Source organism: Manacus candei, unplaced genomic scaffold (assembly GCF_025592945.1).
Source record: "Manacus candei isolate 608988 ecotype Guabito, Panama unplaced genomic scaffold, ASM2559294v1 h1tg000011l, whole genome shotgun sequence".
NCBI classification, from domain to species: Eukaryota; Metazoa; Chordata; class Aves; order Passeriformes; family Pipridae; genus Manacus; species Manacus candei.
Window position 1 is genome coordinate 31,320,108 of NW_026138059.1, and position 19,883 is coordinate 31,339,990.

At 38.3% G+C, this 19,883-nt stretch overlaps 1 protein-coding gene across 4 annotated transcripts in view; it reads right to left on the minus strand.

Annotated features, from left to right (window-relative positions):
• The window catches only part of USP45 (ubiquitin specific peptidase 45), a 51,987-nt gene that overhangs the window by 15,442 nt on the left and 16,662 nt on the right, over positions 1-19,883 (minus strand). For 2 of the 4 annotated variants that reach the window (XM_051778176.1, XM_051778177.1), the window contains 4 exons: positions 16,077-16,222; positions 14,755-14,850; positions 12,739-12,869; positions 609-696 (listed from right to left, as the gene is read on the minus strand). In XM_051778176.1, the coding sequence (XP_051634136.1) occupies positions 609-696; positions 12,739-12,869; positions 14,755-14,850; positions 16,077-16,222 (461 nt within the window). Of the gene's footprint in view, positions 1-608; positions 697-12,544; positions 12,650-12,738; positions 12,870-14,754; positions 14,851-16,076; positions 16,223-19,883 lie in introns of those variants that run through there. The other 2 variants (XM_051778175.1, XM_051778178.1) reach the window with 2 other exon arrangements.

Here is a 19,883-nt window from a genome sequence, read left to right on the forward strand (position 1 = left end):
AAAACTCACACAAGGACATTTTCAATACAACAAACTGCTTCTATACTTAGCAGACTTAGATGTAGATTTTAAGCAATGAAAAGCAGCGCCTTATTCATAAAGCAAGGAGCTCTTCACACTTCCAAGAGATACAAGAAACTTTGCAAGATTTTTCTTTTTTTCTTTTCACAATTTGCAGTTAAAATTGTGGGCAGGCCCACAGCTAGAAGCTGCTAATTTTTGTTCCAAAGCTTTAAAATTCTGTCAGCTAAATCAGAGGTCCTATATATTTACTTTCTTGACTCCCCAGATGTCCTTTTTCATACTTTTCTTTTTTTAAATAAAGGCAAACAACTCAGATGCCTAAAGTTATCACGTTCTACTTACCATACCCTTTCTACTACTAACTGAAACTTCCATTCCAATCAACAATTTCAACAAATCACCACGAACATAATTAAATCATCCTTAAAAAAAAGTAATCATTTTTCTCAAGATAATAGAAATAGCCACTCTTACTTGATTAACTACATCTTTAAAACACTGGGAACATGAAGAACATTGAAGCAATGACTAGTAGTTCACCATAAAGTCAATTAAGTTCTTTAAAAGACACAGGAAGACACTACCTTTGTCTCCTCAATCCTGATTGCATCCAACAGATAGTGCAGAAGCTCCTGGCTGTCCTGCTGCTGGAACCCCTTAAATCGAGGAGCCCTATGAAAGAAAGAGTAAAGAACTTAAAGTGGTCTTAGGAGGCACAGAATCACAGAACATGCTGAGTTGGAAGGGACCCACAAGGATCATCAAAGTCCAACTCCTGGCCTGGCACAGGACACCCCAAAAATCACACCATGTGCTTGAGAGCATTATCCAAAATGCTTCTTGAACTCTATCAAGCTTGGCGCTGTGACCACTTCCCTAGGGAGCCAGTTCCAGTGCCAAGACAATGTCTACATCAGTCTTGTTGGATGCCAGGGGCACAAATAGGTGGAATCCCTGCTAGACCTCATGGGACTTTAGAAAGCTCCTGGTGTGGCAGGCAGCAATTACACCAACAAGGCTGCACTCTAACCTGGGTCACATTTTGATCCTATTGGGTATGGCTTGACTAAAATACAGCTTTGCCAGTAGAGCCTCATCCATGCTAGCAGTCAGTCCTGACTGACTCTACACCAGAACTTCTGTACCACTAAACATTCCCGATGTCATGAAAGAGACAGAAAGACTGTGAAAGTGCTTAGCCTCCCTTGCTATCGCACCCTTTTCTCAATTGAGCAGAAATCTCAAATGTGCATAAAACAGTCCATGTACAGTAAACCATAAACAGCACAATAATCTCAACTGGAAAAAGATGATCTTGAAATGGAAGGGAAGTCACAAGGCTATACGTCAAACAAACAAACAAAAACTGTGTGTCAGAATCCAAATGAGAATTTCTCAACTTAAACAAATATACAACCATCTCTTCTAAATGGCTCCACAGGCCATTAATGCAGTAAGCTGCAGCTTAGCAAACTGAGTGAATGGTCAGTGAGTTAAGATGGTAAATATCATCACACTATATATGGATTTCAAATACTATTAAGGAAACTTAAGAGAAAATTACAATAGTATGATATCCTGATATACGTATCCTGATACATGTAATTTACACTGTATTCAATTACTCTTTTATTTATGCTAAATTGGTTCAACTAATATTATATATATTAGCAATAAATGCTCTAAACCAAGGATCTCCATTTTAAGAGCATTTCTAATTACAAAAAACAGGGTTTGGTGTTGGGTTTTTTTTAGGGTAGGAAGAGTTAAGCACTCCTATGCTATCAGGTAAGAGTTACTCTTACAGTTCTTTCACAGAACTTTTATAAGGACCTTTTAGCATCATAAGTTATCAATTCACACAATATCTGCATCCCAACTCCTATCCTAACAAACTCCAATACTTCACACATCTGAAATTCATATTAAAACATGCAATATTACTGGAAGCAAACAAAACACAGTTTCATACCTAAAATGAAAAAAGCCCAAAAATAATGAGTTGTTTTGATTGAGACAATAAATTTGAATCCAGATTCCAAAACTATCAGGTTTGTGAAGACAGGTAATAAATCGGCTACACATTGTCTGAACCCTACTCAGAGCTGCTTTTGGGAATTGTATACCCATCTGGTTTTAACAGCAAAAAACCCTGAGATGACAGATGCTCAAATTTCATAAATATTCAGCACTAATTTAAAGGAACCTTCTTTACTCACCCATCAAAAGTATATCAATATGCACCCAATCAAGTATATCAAGTATTTTGCTCCCACTGTACATTGAATAGAAAAACATTACAAATTTTAGCTTCTTTGCAATGCCTGAGTGCACCAAAACCAAGTTATCTGGACAATCGTAGACTCATAGAATGGTTTGGGTTGAAAGGGACCGTGAAAGATCATGAACAATCCATGCTGTTACTGTGATGTAATATCACTACATTCATTTACTGGCTACTCATGTTAAACAGAAATCTGAATCTGGAAGATATAGAGGATTCAACAGCTGCAACAGCTTCTTTCAGAAAAAAAATAGTGTACTTCCTAATTTTCATCTCTAGAAATCAAAAGTCACAAAGAAAAGGGTCTACACGCCTTAGAAAATACATATCTGGTGTCACCCTTGTCCTCTCCGACTACACTGTCCTCCCAGCTGTCATCCTCTGTGGTGTCTGGCACCAGCAGAGACGAGCCAACTTAGGAGTCAGCCCAAGGACACAGAAGGGACACTGGCACCAGCCAAGTTTGTACCATTGCACTTTACTATCCAGAACAAACAAAAACTGAAGGCTCCATAGGAAAGGAGATTCTTTTCTAGCCTTTTGGATCAGCAGCAGCATCCACACAATCCTCATAAGCCAAAAAAGGAAAAACATCTGTTTCAGACTACACTCCCATTTACACTGGTGATCTTTTAGCCAACTGCACAGTTGCATCTGTTCATGAGACAGCCATTCAGTAGTATCAATCACTGCTATTCAAAAACTGTTGATTCCTTTTTTTTACTACTCATAGCATCTAACTATACTCTAAATATAATATTTTCCAGGCATAGATTTATGAGTACATGGATAGATCCTTAAGGCGTTGTCCTTACTAAGATAACCACCGCTAGAAGGCTCCTGATAAACAATTTTGATCTCCAGCTTCTTGCAACCCCAAATGAAACTGTATAAATATCCACTATTAACATATCTCTATTCACATTAACTACAGCATGTTACTCAGGATTCTAATGGGTGGGTTTGTGCATTTCCAGTAAGGCCATCAAATGGCAGCTGTGACTCTTGTTGCAGACTGAGAGGAGCACATGCAGCCATAACCACATGCACCCCTTACAAAACTTAGCACAGGAGACAACTGGCTTAGTAGAGCTCAAACAGCAATTTTATCAAACTGGTAGAGCAGCCAGAAAAAATAACCGCTTACTTCAATTTTATTAAACAAACTTTGAGCCAGTTTTCATTTTCATTGTGTGCTCCAGCTAACCAGTACATCAAGCTGCAAACACGTATCTGCATTTTCCCCTGGCACAATGATCTCACTTGCCCAGCCATGCTCTTCAACTGTTCTAGGGTTCTTGAAGATGAAGCTTCTGTCTCACTCATACCTAAAACTCCTTGGGTTTGCCTTGGAAGTTTGTGCTCATGGACAGGGGAAATTAAGGGAGATCAGAGAACGCATCAGATGTGCAATGTGCCTACAACAGTAAAATGTGAAGATGTGCAAGATGTCAAGATGCCAAGTTAGGACACAGCAGACTTGGGCTACAGGCAGGATAGTGATACAATGCTCTCAGTCTTTAACTGCTCGCTGGAGGACCTTTGGGGTGTAACTGGAGAAGGACTCAAAGTGACAAGGCAGATCTCTAAGGTCAGTGCCTAAAATTAAATGGAATAAATCTGGACCTGCATATGCAAAACAATATGTTCACATTTACAAATAGGGTACTTTCACATTTGTACTTCCTGTCTACTTTTTGACACGAGGTTGACAATACTCCTAGTTAAAAATTATTTAATGATGCTGCCATACTGTGAGGCTTACTATAAAATCTGGAATCAGCAGAGTGGGTGATTTTTTTTAAGCATTCTTTTCAAAGTGAATTTTTTTCAATGAGCAGGTCAACCTAAAAAATAATTTCAAATTTTAAAAATTTCAACACTCTTCTTAAAAATATTTTGTTTAATATAACTAAAATGCAATATCTTCTTCTATTAAAATCAAATATTTCCAATCAATTTGATTATAAATCCCAAATACTTTCTGAAAAGCACTGAACCTTTATTTTGGCTCCAATAAAACAGTCAATATACATTAAAAAAAATTACATACGTAGCTGCATGCATGTTTCCATGTATGCACAGTTTCACTTTTCAATTTCCTAAAACAGTTTTCTCTCACTGAATGTCCAGGAACCTGAAAGAAGCTTATTTTTTTAACCCAGATGCCAAAATCAGTTCGATTCTGAGAAATCTAGTTAGTTAGCCTTTTGGGTAAGGTGGCGCAGGTCAGTGTAAAATTTATCTTTTTCGGCAGGGTCAGCTTGGAGAGTTGGGGCATATATACTAAAGAGGACAACGTGTTGCTTGTTGTGTAGTGGAAGGCATAGGGAGATAATGCGGTCAGAATGACCAGTCGGCAGATTTTTGAGTTTAGGAACAACAGAGTTTTTGATCATGAAGCCAACTCCTGAGAGATGTTTTTCGGTTCTGGGCTTACCTGACCAAAAGAGTGTGTAACCGGCACCATGTTCTCTGAGGCTGCCTTCCTCGTGAAGTCACAAGTATTGAGGCCATGTTGCTGAGAACACAGCTGTGCTGGGCAGGGCACATCTCAAGGATGAAGGACCACCGCCTCCCTAAGATCTTGCTTTATGGTGAACTTGCCACTGGCTGCCGGTGAGGAGCCCCAAAGAGAAGATACAAGGACTCCCTGAAACAACATCTCAGCCTTGGCCATATTGATCATTATAACTGGTTTACTCTGGCCTCCAATCGGGAGGTCTGGAGACACACCATCTATAACGCTGCTGATGCCTTTGAGAACGCACGCAGGATCACCCTTGAGGAGAAAATACAACGCAGAAAGAATCCTGCCTTGCAGAATTTACCACCTAAGGAGTCTTTCTGCTGTGCCTTTTGCAACCGGACACGCCTGTCTCGTATTGGCCTTTTTAGCCACCAATGCGCTTGCAACAAACGTGGGTAGAGCCCTCCCCAAATCTTCATTCGTGAAGCTTAGCCATGATGATGAGTTAGTTAGCCAAAGTATTACCATTAATTTATCAGAAATGTCTTGTTTTCTTGAGGCAGTGAGAATCAATGAGTATATTCAGCCTATCTCCTCCAGTACAGATACATTAATAGCTTCAGTATATAGCAAGAAAACCTTGCACATACACATCCCGGATCCTGGTACAAATAGGGATTTTTATTATTTTTTGGCTACAAAAGCAGGACCTCTGCAAGAGGCACTATAGTAAAAAGGAACAAAAATTAATAATTACTTGACAAAGAAGCAAACAAAAACTCCATCACTGTTGCAGGAGGTTTCTTTTCACTGTAAACACACCTCAAAGCTAAATCTTCAATGCAAATCAGGAGGAAGTGCCACAGATACTTTTTGTTACTGCTTACAGTTTGCAGTGTAGCCTCCCACTGATGAGCATACAATAATCACTTCAGATGAAAATTAATTTACTAATTTATATTTCAAAGTAATAGTTTACCTCCATGTTCCATACAGTTTTAATAGCTTAAACTAAGAGGGGAGGAAATTAACTCAGCATCTATGAGTACAAGATTATTTAGGCTTCTCTCTGTCTGTATTAAATCTATGTGCCTAAATTTTAATGGAAACAAAGATGATGGGAATGTAACAGCTACCACTTTAAAAGTGCAGTGGCAAGGAAAGTGACTTGTAAAGACTCTACCTAAGGTTTGAGTCATTTACTTGAACTGACAAACGATGTTATTGTTAACACTGCTTAACATATAGTGAATCTGTCATTCATGTACATAGCATGCTATGTAATGTTGTATATAATTCCATCTCATGTTCTGTGGAAAAATATTTGAGATTAGTGCATTTGTTTTGGGGGGGAAGCCACAAAAGGAAACCAAAAAAAAAACAATAAAAAAGAGGGAATTTCACAGCTCACAATGCATTTACTGGAAGCTTTCTACATTTATAAACTGGTATTAGAGAAAAAAAAAGGAATTAATCCATGCTGATACACAGAAATCTGACAACTAAAAGATGTGTGCTCTCGTCTCCTTGAAAATATGCTTCAAGCAAGATCCTTGGCAAAAGTGGGGGACTTGGAGATGGTTGGTTGAGTTGACCGCTCACAGATGTGCTGACATATGGAAGCCAGTGCCAATGCGATACAACCTGTTGTACAGTGTCAGCAGGATAATGACAGAACAGGTTGAACTCCTGCTAATGGCCATAAGTGGTGAAGGACAACTGTGACATCTACATGCATACTACTTATCTAGCCTCTCATTGCTCATCTGGAGACCAGTTGTAATCGCTTGACTGTCAGTTAAAGAAATACTTTTCCTGATAATTCCTAGAATGCTGTAATAACAAAAACTACATAATAACATAATTTTTCAAAGAAAAAAACCAATAGTTTTAATTCGTATATTATATTAATTTGAGGGAAATTAAGCTGTGCTTCAAAAGCAGAACCAGGATACAATTACAGTCATTCAGTCATACTGCACAGAGCTGATACACTTTCACTGTCTCTAATAAAAATCTCATCCAAAATCATCCTTTCAAGAATTACTATCTCTGTGTAGAATATAGCCTAATACCTTGGAAAATTTTAGAAAAAACAGTAAGTGCTTGGACTCAGAAGCATAGCATACTATTTGATTTTTTCCAGTAGTGCAACATACAGAAGAACCCTTTAATAATGCAGTACATGCACTACAGAGTTCTGCTTGGTAGGAGGTGCTTAGCAGGAAAAACCCCAAGCAAACATGGGCTTGTCCCCACATGTAAGTAACAGATAACACCAGGCACAACTGTACCATCTGGAGGGCATGGATAGACAGCTCTTAGCTCTCCTTTGGACATGCTGGCCAATTTATTTAATCTTTTTTGTCTCACCTTCCCCCAAAACAGAAAATGAGGCACCATCACTTCCTTGCAATACACCAGATGTCTGGTAACAGAGCAAAAAGCACTGGTTAGAAGGAGCTCTGAATGGACATAAGAACTCACATGTTACCATGAGCTATTTCCAACTTAACCATCAGAGGGAAAACACATCTCTTTTTAGGAAGTAATGGAAATACCTGTCTGGGGAAACTTCTTCCTACCAGCTGGTAGGCAAGTGAAGGACTTTATGCACAAGATCATCACTATAAAAAAAAAGTTTTCTCTTTATATGGATGTCTTAATTCTTCTTTCTTCCTTTAAGTCCTGCTAAGATTTTCAACAACATTCTGTGACAGCAAGTTCCACAGATGAGCCCTATGAAATGTTAAAAAAACCCCTTTTTTTAATCTCAGGCTCTAAGTCTGTTGCCTTTCAGTTTCACAGACAGCTACTTAAACTCTAATGAGGTCAGTTAAAGAAGCACAGTTAATTTATTTTCTATCATTTACTGTCTTCTCTTGCTGTCATGCCTTCTTTTCATGTTCTCTCCTCCCAGTATTCAAGTCCCTAGTGACATCAAGGCTTCCTATTTTTCTTACCTCTCCCTAAATTCTGGTTAATATGAACACTGTACTGAGAATACACCTCCAATGTACCTAATGAAATCATTGGTTTTCCCCTTCATTTGATCTACAAGCTTTGCTTACATAGCTCACCAATACCACACACATTGCAAATACTTGTGTTCTCCACAATGCTGCACAGGTCTTCCCCCTGAGTAGAGGAAGTGAACGCAAAACTCAGGAACATGTGCAGATGATTTCTGCCAATGCACACTCTTACATGCAATTCGTCTACTTTGCGCTCAAAAACTTCATCCACCCAGCTTTGTTAACTTGTTCCTAATATCATGAAGACTCTGACGAAGTTTTCTGAAAAAAAAAGACATGCAGTCTCTCAACTGCTGCTGCACAGAGAAGAAGATGTAATCTCCCCTGTCAGAGCTCCTGAACGTGCCGCAGCACTGTCAGCAAGGGACAAGGAGGGCTTGACAGGGACACAAAATAATTCTTAACAATTGGTCAAGGAAACATCAGCTGTGTGTTCTGCTGTTATTATTTTTCAATGGTAAAAGTCAAATGGGAAAAATAAGCAAGCTGAAAATCTTTTCTAAAAAGATATTTTCCCTACAGCAATATTATTTTAAAAGAAAAGGCTCAAAGACTTGTAATTAATGAGAAAAATCCTGCTTCCTTCACCCCTTATATCTTGTACAACATTACCTTAGTTTTCCTTAGCATTTCCTCTCAGAAGCGATATATGTGGAATACTCAAAGCATTGTTTAGGTTTCCCTCGAAAACTATAGTTCTATTAATATAAACACTCCTCACCGTGCATGACCTCCATTCTGTCAGTCCCACCTCTGGCTCGAGTTCTACTTTCTGCACCTGAGAAGGAAGGATGAATACTCCTTGGGGAAGTAAGACCTATGTAGATTCTGTGACCACCAATATGCTCTTTGTTAGGGAAGTATTTTTTCCTTCATGGTAATGTAGCAGTGTAATACCCATATAGATAATTATTTGGTGGAGGTTTGAAGCAGCTAAATTCTGTAACTCTTTTCTGGACTCCTCACCTATATGCCACAACATTTACTTGATCCACAAAACTAAGCTTTCTTCCACCAATAAAGTTATTCAGTCATAACAAATAAAGGAAATAAAATTTATATCCTCTTAATATATCAGTGTTGCATTAGTTACTAAGTCTCCAGATAAGTCAGAAGTCTGCAGTCCTGATATTCAGCATAGTGGAAAACCAACAGAAGGGCCCCGTAGCTATGCTCACAATCTGTCCTCGCAAAACATCTGACAGCTGCAACACTAACAAAATTAACAGTGGATGAATTAGTACCAGACGCTAAACAGTTGCTATAGAAAGACTCATCCATTTCTTTTCTTCTTCTCCCCTTCTTCGACCTGGCTACCCCACCACTTGATAAAATTAACACTCGGGATCATTTTTTTCTTTTGCTATTAAATAAAAAAAGCACCACAGATCCCCTTTCATACACAAGACTATGAACTTCATGCCATGATCTCTTCAGACTCTTAAAGAAGCAGTCTGCAGTTGAAAAGGACTGTGTTCCATTCCCTTACTGCTTTTGAGCAGTGAACACATATCCACTTGGAGATTTAGGATCCCACAAAATGAGATGCCAGAGCTGCAGCTGAACAAGGCCTTTCTTTACAGGCTCTCTGCCCACACCTAACCTCACTCCTATGTGCCTTTGCCTGCTCCTTTTAAGCCCCCCCTTCCTTCCTGCTTTCCTTCCTGCCTGCCTTCTTAGGTCTTCTTTCACTGAGCACTTTTCAATTTTTGAGTAAGGATGCCCAGTTCAAATGTTAGCATTCAAACTCTTGCATACTGCAACATCTGAAGCAGGTTGAGTCCTGATGTCTTACAGCGACATCTAAAAAAAGCAACTCCAGACATTAAATTCAGAAGTATTATTCCAGCATTGAACTGGAAATGAGGGCAAGTGTCAGGCATTAAATTATACAGCTACCTTTACTGTATCTTGAATCAACTTATCCAACATGAAAATATGTCACCATCTAGTTAGGAGATTAAAAAACAAAAATCCATCACAACTCATCCATACCCATTTATCAAAATTTATATTTTTTATATAGAGAATCCAATTGTGTCATTAGAGAAAAGTAAGCTTTTTTACAGGATCAGTTTTGTGCTACACATGAGGAAAATATTAATAAGAAATTGCTGTTACTTTTTCACTAGATAGCATACTGTAACAACCCTAACAAGAAGATCTAAGCATATAAAGAACAGCAGCATACCATCACCTGCTGACAGCTTCAGCATTTCAACCATTCACATGTGTAAGAAACCTAGTAGTATTTGGAAGTGACTATGCTAAGTACTAAGCAAAACATCTTATATTCTGAATGACCACTCAGTGTGTGCATCCCTGCCATGTTTTGCAAGCTATAAGCAACTACTGAAAATAATGTTATGGCAAAAGCTGGGACTGGGAAGACAATTCCTGGGTCACTGAGTCCAACTCCTGATATCACAGACAAGTTTATCCTATACTATCTGCACAATCTGCTTCATAAATTCTGTACTGAAGAAAGGTATGGTCATATACTGTAGACTTGAATCTGTGATGGGGAAAGAATAAATTAAAAAATAAAAAACCCCAAACCAAACAAAACCAACCAAACAAACAAAACCAACAAAAGACCAAAAATGAGATTGCAACCAGAATCAGCAAACTTTTATGTAAAATATATAAACCCAATCCACTGCTATTAAAAGTCCTTCCCCATGCCATCCTCCTCAGTAGTTAACAGACCTGTCTTTCTCTGACATATCTCTCTGAAATACAAACATTTTGTTTCAGTGTAGTTCTTCCTTTTACACATTCACTCTGTCATCTCTGTAGGAAACTTGCTTGAACTTTACTTGTTGAATAGAAGGAGTTTGTGCTAATTCAATATGAAAAACACAAGTAGTGCATGCCTCTAAGATGACTTTATTAACACAACTTTCTGGCAGGATTCAAGAAGCAGTTTTTACAGAGAATGCTGCAGTACCACAGACTTCTTCCTAGCTGGGACTCTTGTAATCACTCTCTTTTCCATTTAAGCTTTGCTGAAGAGTAGAAAGCCAGTTTTAAAAGATGAAAAAAGGCTTTGTAAACATGGCATGACAGAACACTGCATTCTCCTTCTACCACTGCAGACTGCTGAATTTGCTTAAACTCCCCTTCTTATTTCTTGTTTATCTCACCACCAATAAGAAAACAATAAAAAAAACCAACCCTTCTGTCATACCTGTCCAGCCCCTTATCTGACCCTGAACACCTAACTTCCTGCTAACAGGACGCAGCTGACACTTTTGATATTGACAGTAGAGCTACAGAAGGATTTATATCTATGTTGTGTTCTGCAAGGATAACAAAAGTAAGAAGTAGGAATGAAGGCAAGAGATGGTAGAAGTGGGCAGATACATGTCTAAACAGCAAAATTCTACTGCCCACATTAAAATGTTTCAGTTTTAGCTGGTAGTTAAAGTATATGCCCATCTTAAAAACAAAAAAACAACAATAAAAGAACAACTAGATAGCTGAGATTTAATACTGCTACACATCACTTGATGACTACATAAACAGACACAGAGCAGATACAAAATAAATACCACTTTAAAAATACAATGCCATCTGAAGTGCAGTGCATCATGATTATTTCACAATGAATTTGCTAAGGTGGGCTTCAAAACATGTTTTATATCATCCTATCCCTTCTATCCTTAATATTTACTGGGAAAAAACTACTACTGTTATTTAATCATTTCCCTTCCATTTCTCAGCCAAATTTTATCCTTATAATCACATTTTTTTGAGACATCCTCAAAACAGGAGGAGGAGGAGTGAGAAAACAATGTATTTTTTTTCCCTATATATTTTCTTCCAGATAATGCTAAAGAGAGAACACTGCTGTTTGATTCAAAATCGCTGTAAGGTCACTTTATACACATTTTCTTTTATAACTCACAAGAATCAAAAGGAAGACAAATACAGTAAAAAAATATAATGTTTAGTTTCTGAAGTTGAGTTTTGAGAATAAAGAAAAGTAATTAGTTATTTCTTTACAGAATTCAATTGTCCCTGCTCTAATCTAAAAGCTTTTGTTTCTTTATACCATATTTTAAATCCATTGCCCAATAGGATTGTCCTGGAAAGCCATGGTAGGAGGCTGCAACTTTCCTAATTCTCTTGCTGCAGAACGCTTACAGTTCCATAAATAATACCATAGCAAATAAATTAACACGCAATATTATTCTTTTTTAAATGTGAGATTCAGATATACCATCCTCCAGTTACTCTGATTCTACAGCTTCTTTTGCTTGTAAGTCAATATTTAAATATTTGTATCAACTTTTAAATAGGTCTTCCACAGGTGTTTTAAAAAGCAAGACTGTTTGCATCATAATTGAAAGCACCTACAAAGCACCACTGTAAACATTTTCCACACCAAGAAACAGGACTTTCTTTAGGGCTTATAAGCTCTCCGCAATCTGGAACCATATGCCATTTCAGTACTGCTTCAAGTCCTTACTTGTTACACTCTTTTTAATTTTGAATTGATGCCAAGGTTAGACATCATTGCAGAGGTTTCCCATTTAAAATCTTACTCTTTTTTACAAAATACCTACATACACTTTGCAGTATTAGCACAGCTTTATGCTAATATGCTAATACACAACAAAACCTGAAAGGTAATCCTATTTTCTTCAGTTTTATCATGCCCTCTTCTGCCCCCTCACACTCAGTTCAAAGCCCATTAAACATTAGTGGTTATGAACTGGACCATACATTACATGAAGGGCAGGTACAACCCTGGAGTGCAACAAGGAGTCCCACAACTTTAAAATATGAAGAAAATATTTTCTGGACTGCCCAGTAAAAATCCAACGGCACCTTAGAAAGTACAAGACATAGCACACTTAGAAACACACCAGTAAAAATTAAAATTAAATGAATAAGTAAAAGATACTGACAATACATACTTTTGACAAAGCTGGCTGAACAGCACTTTGGGAGAAAGAGGACCTTTTCCAGCCTCCCTCATACTGTGAAGGAACAAGAACATCGCTGAAGTCAAAGGTCCCGGGCTGGAAAGGTTTACCACCAAAGGATCCTTCAAAACAAAGGTAAAATGCACATCAGATTTCAAAGACTTCTTTCAAGTTACTACATTCATGATAAAGAGTAATGTAACTTTGGTCTTAAGAGTGTTCTGGGGTGGGGTTTTTTAAATGTTGATGTCACCTACATGATTGAAATTACTGAAGAGAAAGCTTATTGTTTAAGCTGTAATAGTTGCAAAACAAAACAATTCTTGTTGAGAAAACTGGTGGTAACCAATAGTTTTGGAAACAGGTATGTCATTGAGCCAGCCTGTTTCTCACAAAAACAGACTACCTTCCTGTATTACCTGCTTTACTCTTACTCCCAGATGGCACTGAAACTCAGTTGGAGTGACAGCCCAAGTGACCATCTCTGTGGGCCAGTGTAAGATGGTGCTCAGTGGCTCCCTGTTACTCAACCTTAGGAACGGGGTGGCCAGCTTCTCTGACCTGTGAGCCACACACTGAGATTTCCACACAGAAACACACCCTGTTCCTCCAAGAACCAGGTGCCATGAAGGCACCAGCAGTGGTTCACAGCGATCACAGACCACCAGCTCTCCCTAACACGCTCCAAGGTTCATACATGACCACAGTGCTCCCTACTAGGTGGCCTGACTCTCAGAAAAACAGATTACAACAGCCAGACAAACAATTAGAGAGAGTGCCTCGTCCAGAAAGCAGATCCACACAAAATGTAAGCGCTATGGATACCCACAAATATAAAGTATTTGCTTTATATACGCTATCGAAAAGTGGGAAAATGCCCCTTACCAAGCGGGAAGCTGCAGATTTCTACATTACTATTAGTTAGACTACTGCAGCCCTCTAATTTTGAGTTGACAAACAAAAACAAAGACCAGAAAATACAGTCTTTGTTCCAAAGACCTTATTTACATTGTAAGCATTGTCATTAAACAAAAAATTAATCTTTCAACCTTATGGCTGTGCAAGTTTCGCATCAAGCATAAGCCAACATCTCACTGGCTTTCTAAGCCTTTGGGCAAAAACAAGCTCCAGACCTCCATTGTGGCTCAGGATAACTTAGTGAAACATGTGGCTGCTGAGAACTACCACTGGAGGAAATAAAGACAGCAATGCAGTGAATTTCACACTGTTCTTGCCTATACAGGCTATGAACATCACCTACAGCAATGCCAAGAAATCTTCATCATTTCAGAGGTATCTGAAACAGAATACCACCACTCCACCCTCACTGCCACCAAAAAGCTCCCAGCAAAAAGCAGAAAAAAAAAGGAAAAAAAAGAAACAAAAATCTTCTGTAAACTGTTTGCTTTAACCAGCTGAGGGAAAGGGGTATTATCTTTATTGCCAACAACATATGAAAGTCCAAGTCTCTAAGACATGACAGGAACAGCAGAATATTCTTTGGATAACAGCCACAGGAGTCTCTTTCCCATATGCCTGCAATGAGCTCGAGGACAAGAAATTTTTTCCTCAGTGAAATTTTGCCTCTCTCATTTTAATCCTCTAGCCTGTGAAGCACATAATAAATTTTACAAGCCTTATCAATGGCTGGGACAGACTGGAATAAAATATTTTATTAACACTTTCTAGAGCTGAATAGACTATCTCCTGTATCATACATTCATATTGAAGAAATTCAATGACAAACAAAAATAAGCCAGCCTCTCTTACTTAAGGTCAGGCATTATTTGATACTTCATGTGAAAGCAAGTATTTATTCCTCCTCCTCCAGGGCTGAATAATGATTTTTGTAAAAGAAATGAGTTCACAGATAACATAAAACAGCTAAACAATTAAAAGGCAAAAGAAATGGGAAAGTAACAGTGTGCCTTTAACAGAGATGTGACTCCCTGTCCTCCAGCTTCTTCCCACAGTTCCCCAGATTTGTATTTCTCAGTACATACTTACCAACTGGGAGTCTGAAGCATGACAGATTTTTAACTTTGTTCCTTTCTCCTTCATCTCATATATCAGTTCATTTAGTACATGAGTCTGTGCCAAGTTCTTAAAGAAAAAAAAGAAACATGCTGATCTTTCAATTACACAGTTTTCTTTAGTTACATATTCTAGCTTCAGGCATAGACAAAACCAGATCTATTTCATAATATATAACTGAGGTTTAGGTCAGACCACTAGAAAAAGCACTAGAAAAATCACTGATCTGACTTGTTTCTAAAATTGTATCTATTTCTTTTTCTGTAATTTCAAAATAGTTTCCTAGTAATAACTTTGTTATTTTTGTTGAACAACAAGATTCATTAATTTATTTTTTTTACGGTGAGGACATTAGTATCAGAAATCATTTGTCTCTTTTTAAACTCTGCAGTCCCTCTCATCACGCCTCATAAAGCACAAAGACTTTGGCACACTGAAAAGCATTACCTCCCTGAATTGAGGAGAGAAACCAACACATTGTTTCTTTATTTTTTATTACCTTTGACTGCAGATCCCTCCCTTCTCTATGATGCCCTAAGTATTAACAGATAACAATCTGCAGTAAATCTACTCCTTACAATTTTACTATTTGTTTATTGAATTTTGTAATCAACACTATAAACACAAGGTAAAGTGTGCCAGTGCAGAACACCTTTATAGCAGTTTTCCCTCATTTGTTCACTCCCGTCTGCAGACATACAGATGTCTCTGCTCAGCTGACAAGCAATGGGATGGTCCAACATAAAACCTGCGAAGGCTGCTGCCTTTTTTGAGAATGTTGGATTAGTTGTATATCAATAGAAGTGTATTAGTATAGCTCATTCCTCTTATTCTATTATGAAAAAAATCATAATCAATAAAAGTAATTTTATAACTGCATCCATTGTAGGGGCTTAAAACTGTCACAATTTAGTGTGCAGACATTTACATTACACACATAGTACCACTACTCACACCACCGGTACAGTAAATACCTTGCATTACTCATAACTGCTAATGCTGAACTACAATTAAAACTACATGCTAGAGTACAACCCACACACGTATGCAGTGTGTAAAACACTTGACCTTTTCACTTGTCTCGTTACGTACAAAATGCTACTGATCCGAGAATTCTTTTTTGCTATAACAGGAAATAATCCTGGGATAGTAAGGAGTAAAAAGAATTTGTAAAGGACCTTGAGAAAGCAGAATGAAGACTGGTAACTCAGAACCTTTTCTGAAGCCCACTGATTATACCGATATAGTATTTTTGAAATCTGTGAAGAGAAAGTGGTATGATCTTTCCATCTTACCTGCATGACAGCATTAAAAAAGCAAGTATTTCCTAAGTTATTTATTCCTTTAACTGGAATTGATGCACCATTGCCAGAATTTTTTCCTTTTAGTATTTCACTTGTTTCACTGTTTTCTTCACGAAGACGTAAGATTTTTGATGAACCTATAATTAAACTATAGATTAATATGACTATGTAATTGCATAGTTTTATCAATGTAGTCCTTCCATTATTATGTTTCTCAATTTTAATATATGTGGAAAGATACCTTGATGATACTCTAAGATGCTGCTTTATGCAATCTCACCAGTTAAAGCCCTGGGGGGAAAAAATCCCCAAATCCCACCCCAACAACTACGTACATCCAACAAAAACTTCCACAATAATCATACTGTCCCATAAGGCTGTAACTTCTAAAATTATGCAAGCAATAAATGAAATAAAATGAGCTCTGTTAGCTTGTTAACAATAGGCAGTTGAGATATACATTCATCAGACACATTAGAAACGCCACACAAAGGCTGCTTTTTGGTGGATTTGAAGAGAGGTAACCAAAAGTTACCACCTGAATGCTGCAAGTCTTTATCAATTATTGCACTCCATTCGAATTGCCTTGTCAACCCTTGTCAGCCCAGTTAGAGTCATTATCAGTTTGCTCAAATACTACATTTGTTCTTCAACCCACCTCCCTTTGTCACAGCCTGAGAACTTGCTAGTACAGCCCACATACATACAATGCTAGTGTTTTAATTTCAAGTAACAAAAATTTTTAAAACTATGCTACCAGTATAACACCCATATAATTCCCTACTTCCCTTATTATTTAAATAGATAAAGGGCAGTAAAGTTAGACAGTCATTAACTTGTAGCCTAGAGGTAATGGAAAGACTTGAGATAACAACATTTAGTCTTGAATTCTACTAGCAACTTTCATATTGTCATGGTTGCAGGACTAAATATGAACATTACTGACATCTGCAGTGTCTTAAATATTGATTAACAATGCACGTCAATGTAAACGAGTTATGGACTTAATAGATGCCAAGAACTGTGATGCTACAATCTCTGTCTTGACATATGAATTCATATATTTGTTCTAATGAGTTTCACATTGAAGTCTCATTAAAGTGTTCTTGAGAAATAACTAACAGACCTATTTACGTTAATGAAATTCTCATGCCAAAAGGTTCTTTTATGTACACTCCTAGGTAGCTTCTTGCTTAGAAGATGAAAAAATATAATTATATAAAAAAGAAGTCATTAAAATAGCTGTTGTATCTGGCAACAAGCTTCTAAAGTAGTCTCCCTGCACCCTACAGTGCCATCAAGGCGTAACTATTCTTACAAATTGTATCAGAGTTTGTCAAAACACAGTTGGAGGTGCTTTGCTGTTTAAAAACATTTTTAAATGTTCTTGTTAATACTGCTTACACAGCTTTAAATTACTCCACTCGGATGGAAAATTTAAGACAGTACAAGGGCAAAGTAAAAGACTGAGTTCTTGAAAAAGGAAAGTGTTTTTGAATGCAACGATTGACAAACGAGCTGCTCACACCCTGAAATACTCACTGTTTCATGGGCTACAAGCAGCAACACCTTTTAATTGCCATGCTTACAAGGGGCATGCTCATCCACCCACACAGAGCTTCAGAACGACCATAGCAGGGGAATAGGGGCTCCAAATATCTGCAACTCAAAAGCATGGCTCACTGTCAAAAGTTTAATAACATAAGTGGAGATGTTCTCCCCTCAGAGAAGTGGGCCATGCAGAGTAGTGCTGGGGAGAAGAGATGGTTAAAAAGGAAAAAAAAAAGAGGGGAGATAAAACCAAAATTGTGTAAATAATTTGTGTATTAGTATACCAGAGTTGTTGCATTTATCCATCGGCATTCAAAAACATCTGGGACAGCATCTTAAAGTAAACAATGTTCACAAGGCCATCTGGACAAAACTGCAGGCAAAAATTAAAGCATAAGCATATGGAAAAGCAGATTTTTCTCTTCCCTTTAGCAGTACAGGATGACAAATGTCAAACCTAGATCTGTCCACGCTTCACTGTGCTATGCTTTGCAGCACCACCTGGCTCTCCTTGCACAGCCACCAAATATGGACAGCACTGCCACAGCGGACCATATCTGCAGGGCAAACTCGATAAAAGCATTTCCCTTCATGGTTAAATGGCAGCTTCACACAAGTAGCAAGGTTCCATTTGCTGAACCTTACATATAAATTATTTAAGGGAGGGAAAACAGAGCCAAAGCATCCAGCTTTGTGATAAGAGCTGGATGAATACGCAATTATAAAACACAATAAATGAGAACCAGACATCCGATTACCACAGAGCTGGATAATTAGCATAGGGATAAGGAGAAGTAGCAGTAAATTGGGAAAAGGCCTGGATGTTGTTATCGAAGTCTAGAAACCTCCTTTCACTCAGAAGGTTTTATTGACTGCTTCTTCATTTTTTAATAATTTTACAAAAACAATCCACATGACACTGTACTAGGTTTTTTTCTATCTGTGAAAAAGTCTTGAAAGAAAAGTTTTGCTTTGACATTACAAACATTATCTGCTGCCTTGCTTATAAGACAGGTATTTTTAAGGACATAGACAGAGCCAGAGGAGGGACAGCAGTTTTTAATTTAGCTCTGCTCAGTGTCCCCAGCTCAGTGATAAATGACAGACAGGCCTAAAGCTGAATGTTTACTTGACATGTGAAGAGTTGGTCAGTCTTAATAGGACATGCTGGTAATGACTGTGATAGCTAATACTTCTACAGATTGGGGCTGGAGGGTCCTTCTGCAAGATTAACCCACGGCTACAAGCATGTTATTAATCAAAAGGCTAATATGTAATTTTTTAAAGTGACTTTGCACTGAACAGCTGTTTCATGGACTCTTGCCGGCTCAGTCTTGCAATCCTGTAATATTTTAACAGGCATGCTTTTGAATATGAAAAGTGACTTTTAAGCCAGTATAGACACAAGAAGGATCCCAGCAAAAGGATTCCATCAAAATGGCTGTCATCTGCTGCTGCCCACAAGGACCTTCGGCTCCTCGCCAAACAGGAGAAAAGAAGTAGTCCAAGCCATACATCCACATGCAATAATACTTCTTATAAAAGACCTTATTAACATTAATGAGAGCAAGGTGGGTGAAAACCACAGAAGTAACTAAATTCATAGACCAGATTCTGTTCACAGTTCATTATAACATCTTTCAGAGAGTTGACATGGAAACCCTCAACCTCTCCGCCCTTCTCAGGTAGTGTGGCCATCAGCCCCAGGCAGGCCTGTCCCTCCACAGCAGGAACAGAACTATGCCTGGGGCTCACACATTCATTCTACCCTCTGTTGGGCTCTTTCTGCTATTTTGCTGCAGAGGGGGCCTTCCATATCCAGTCACATAAGGAAAACTCTCACCCAAGTCGTGCCTTGACCACCACAACCTCTTTTTCCCTTGACAAAGTGTATCTGGCTGCAGAGACGTCCTACCTGAGCACTCTGCCAAGACCCACTGCCCAGCTCTCCATACAATTCATCACACCCTACTGACCAACTCTTCATAGGCCTCTGGTCCCACCGTGACATCCGTCTCCAGCACTCACTCCTTCAGCCCTCAGACAGCCACATTTGTACATAGACACAACCATCACCCTGCTCTCCCCCATGTTAGAAAACTCCCTTCCCACCCTACCCATGGGAAAGAGGACAACAGTCACTGATCCTCTGCTACAGCTTTTGCCTGCAAACCACCCTTTTCTTGCCATTCTTTTCTTTTGCCTACTTCTGCTCACTTGTATTCTTATCTCATAAGCTCTCAGGAG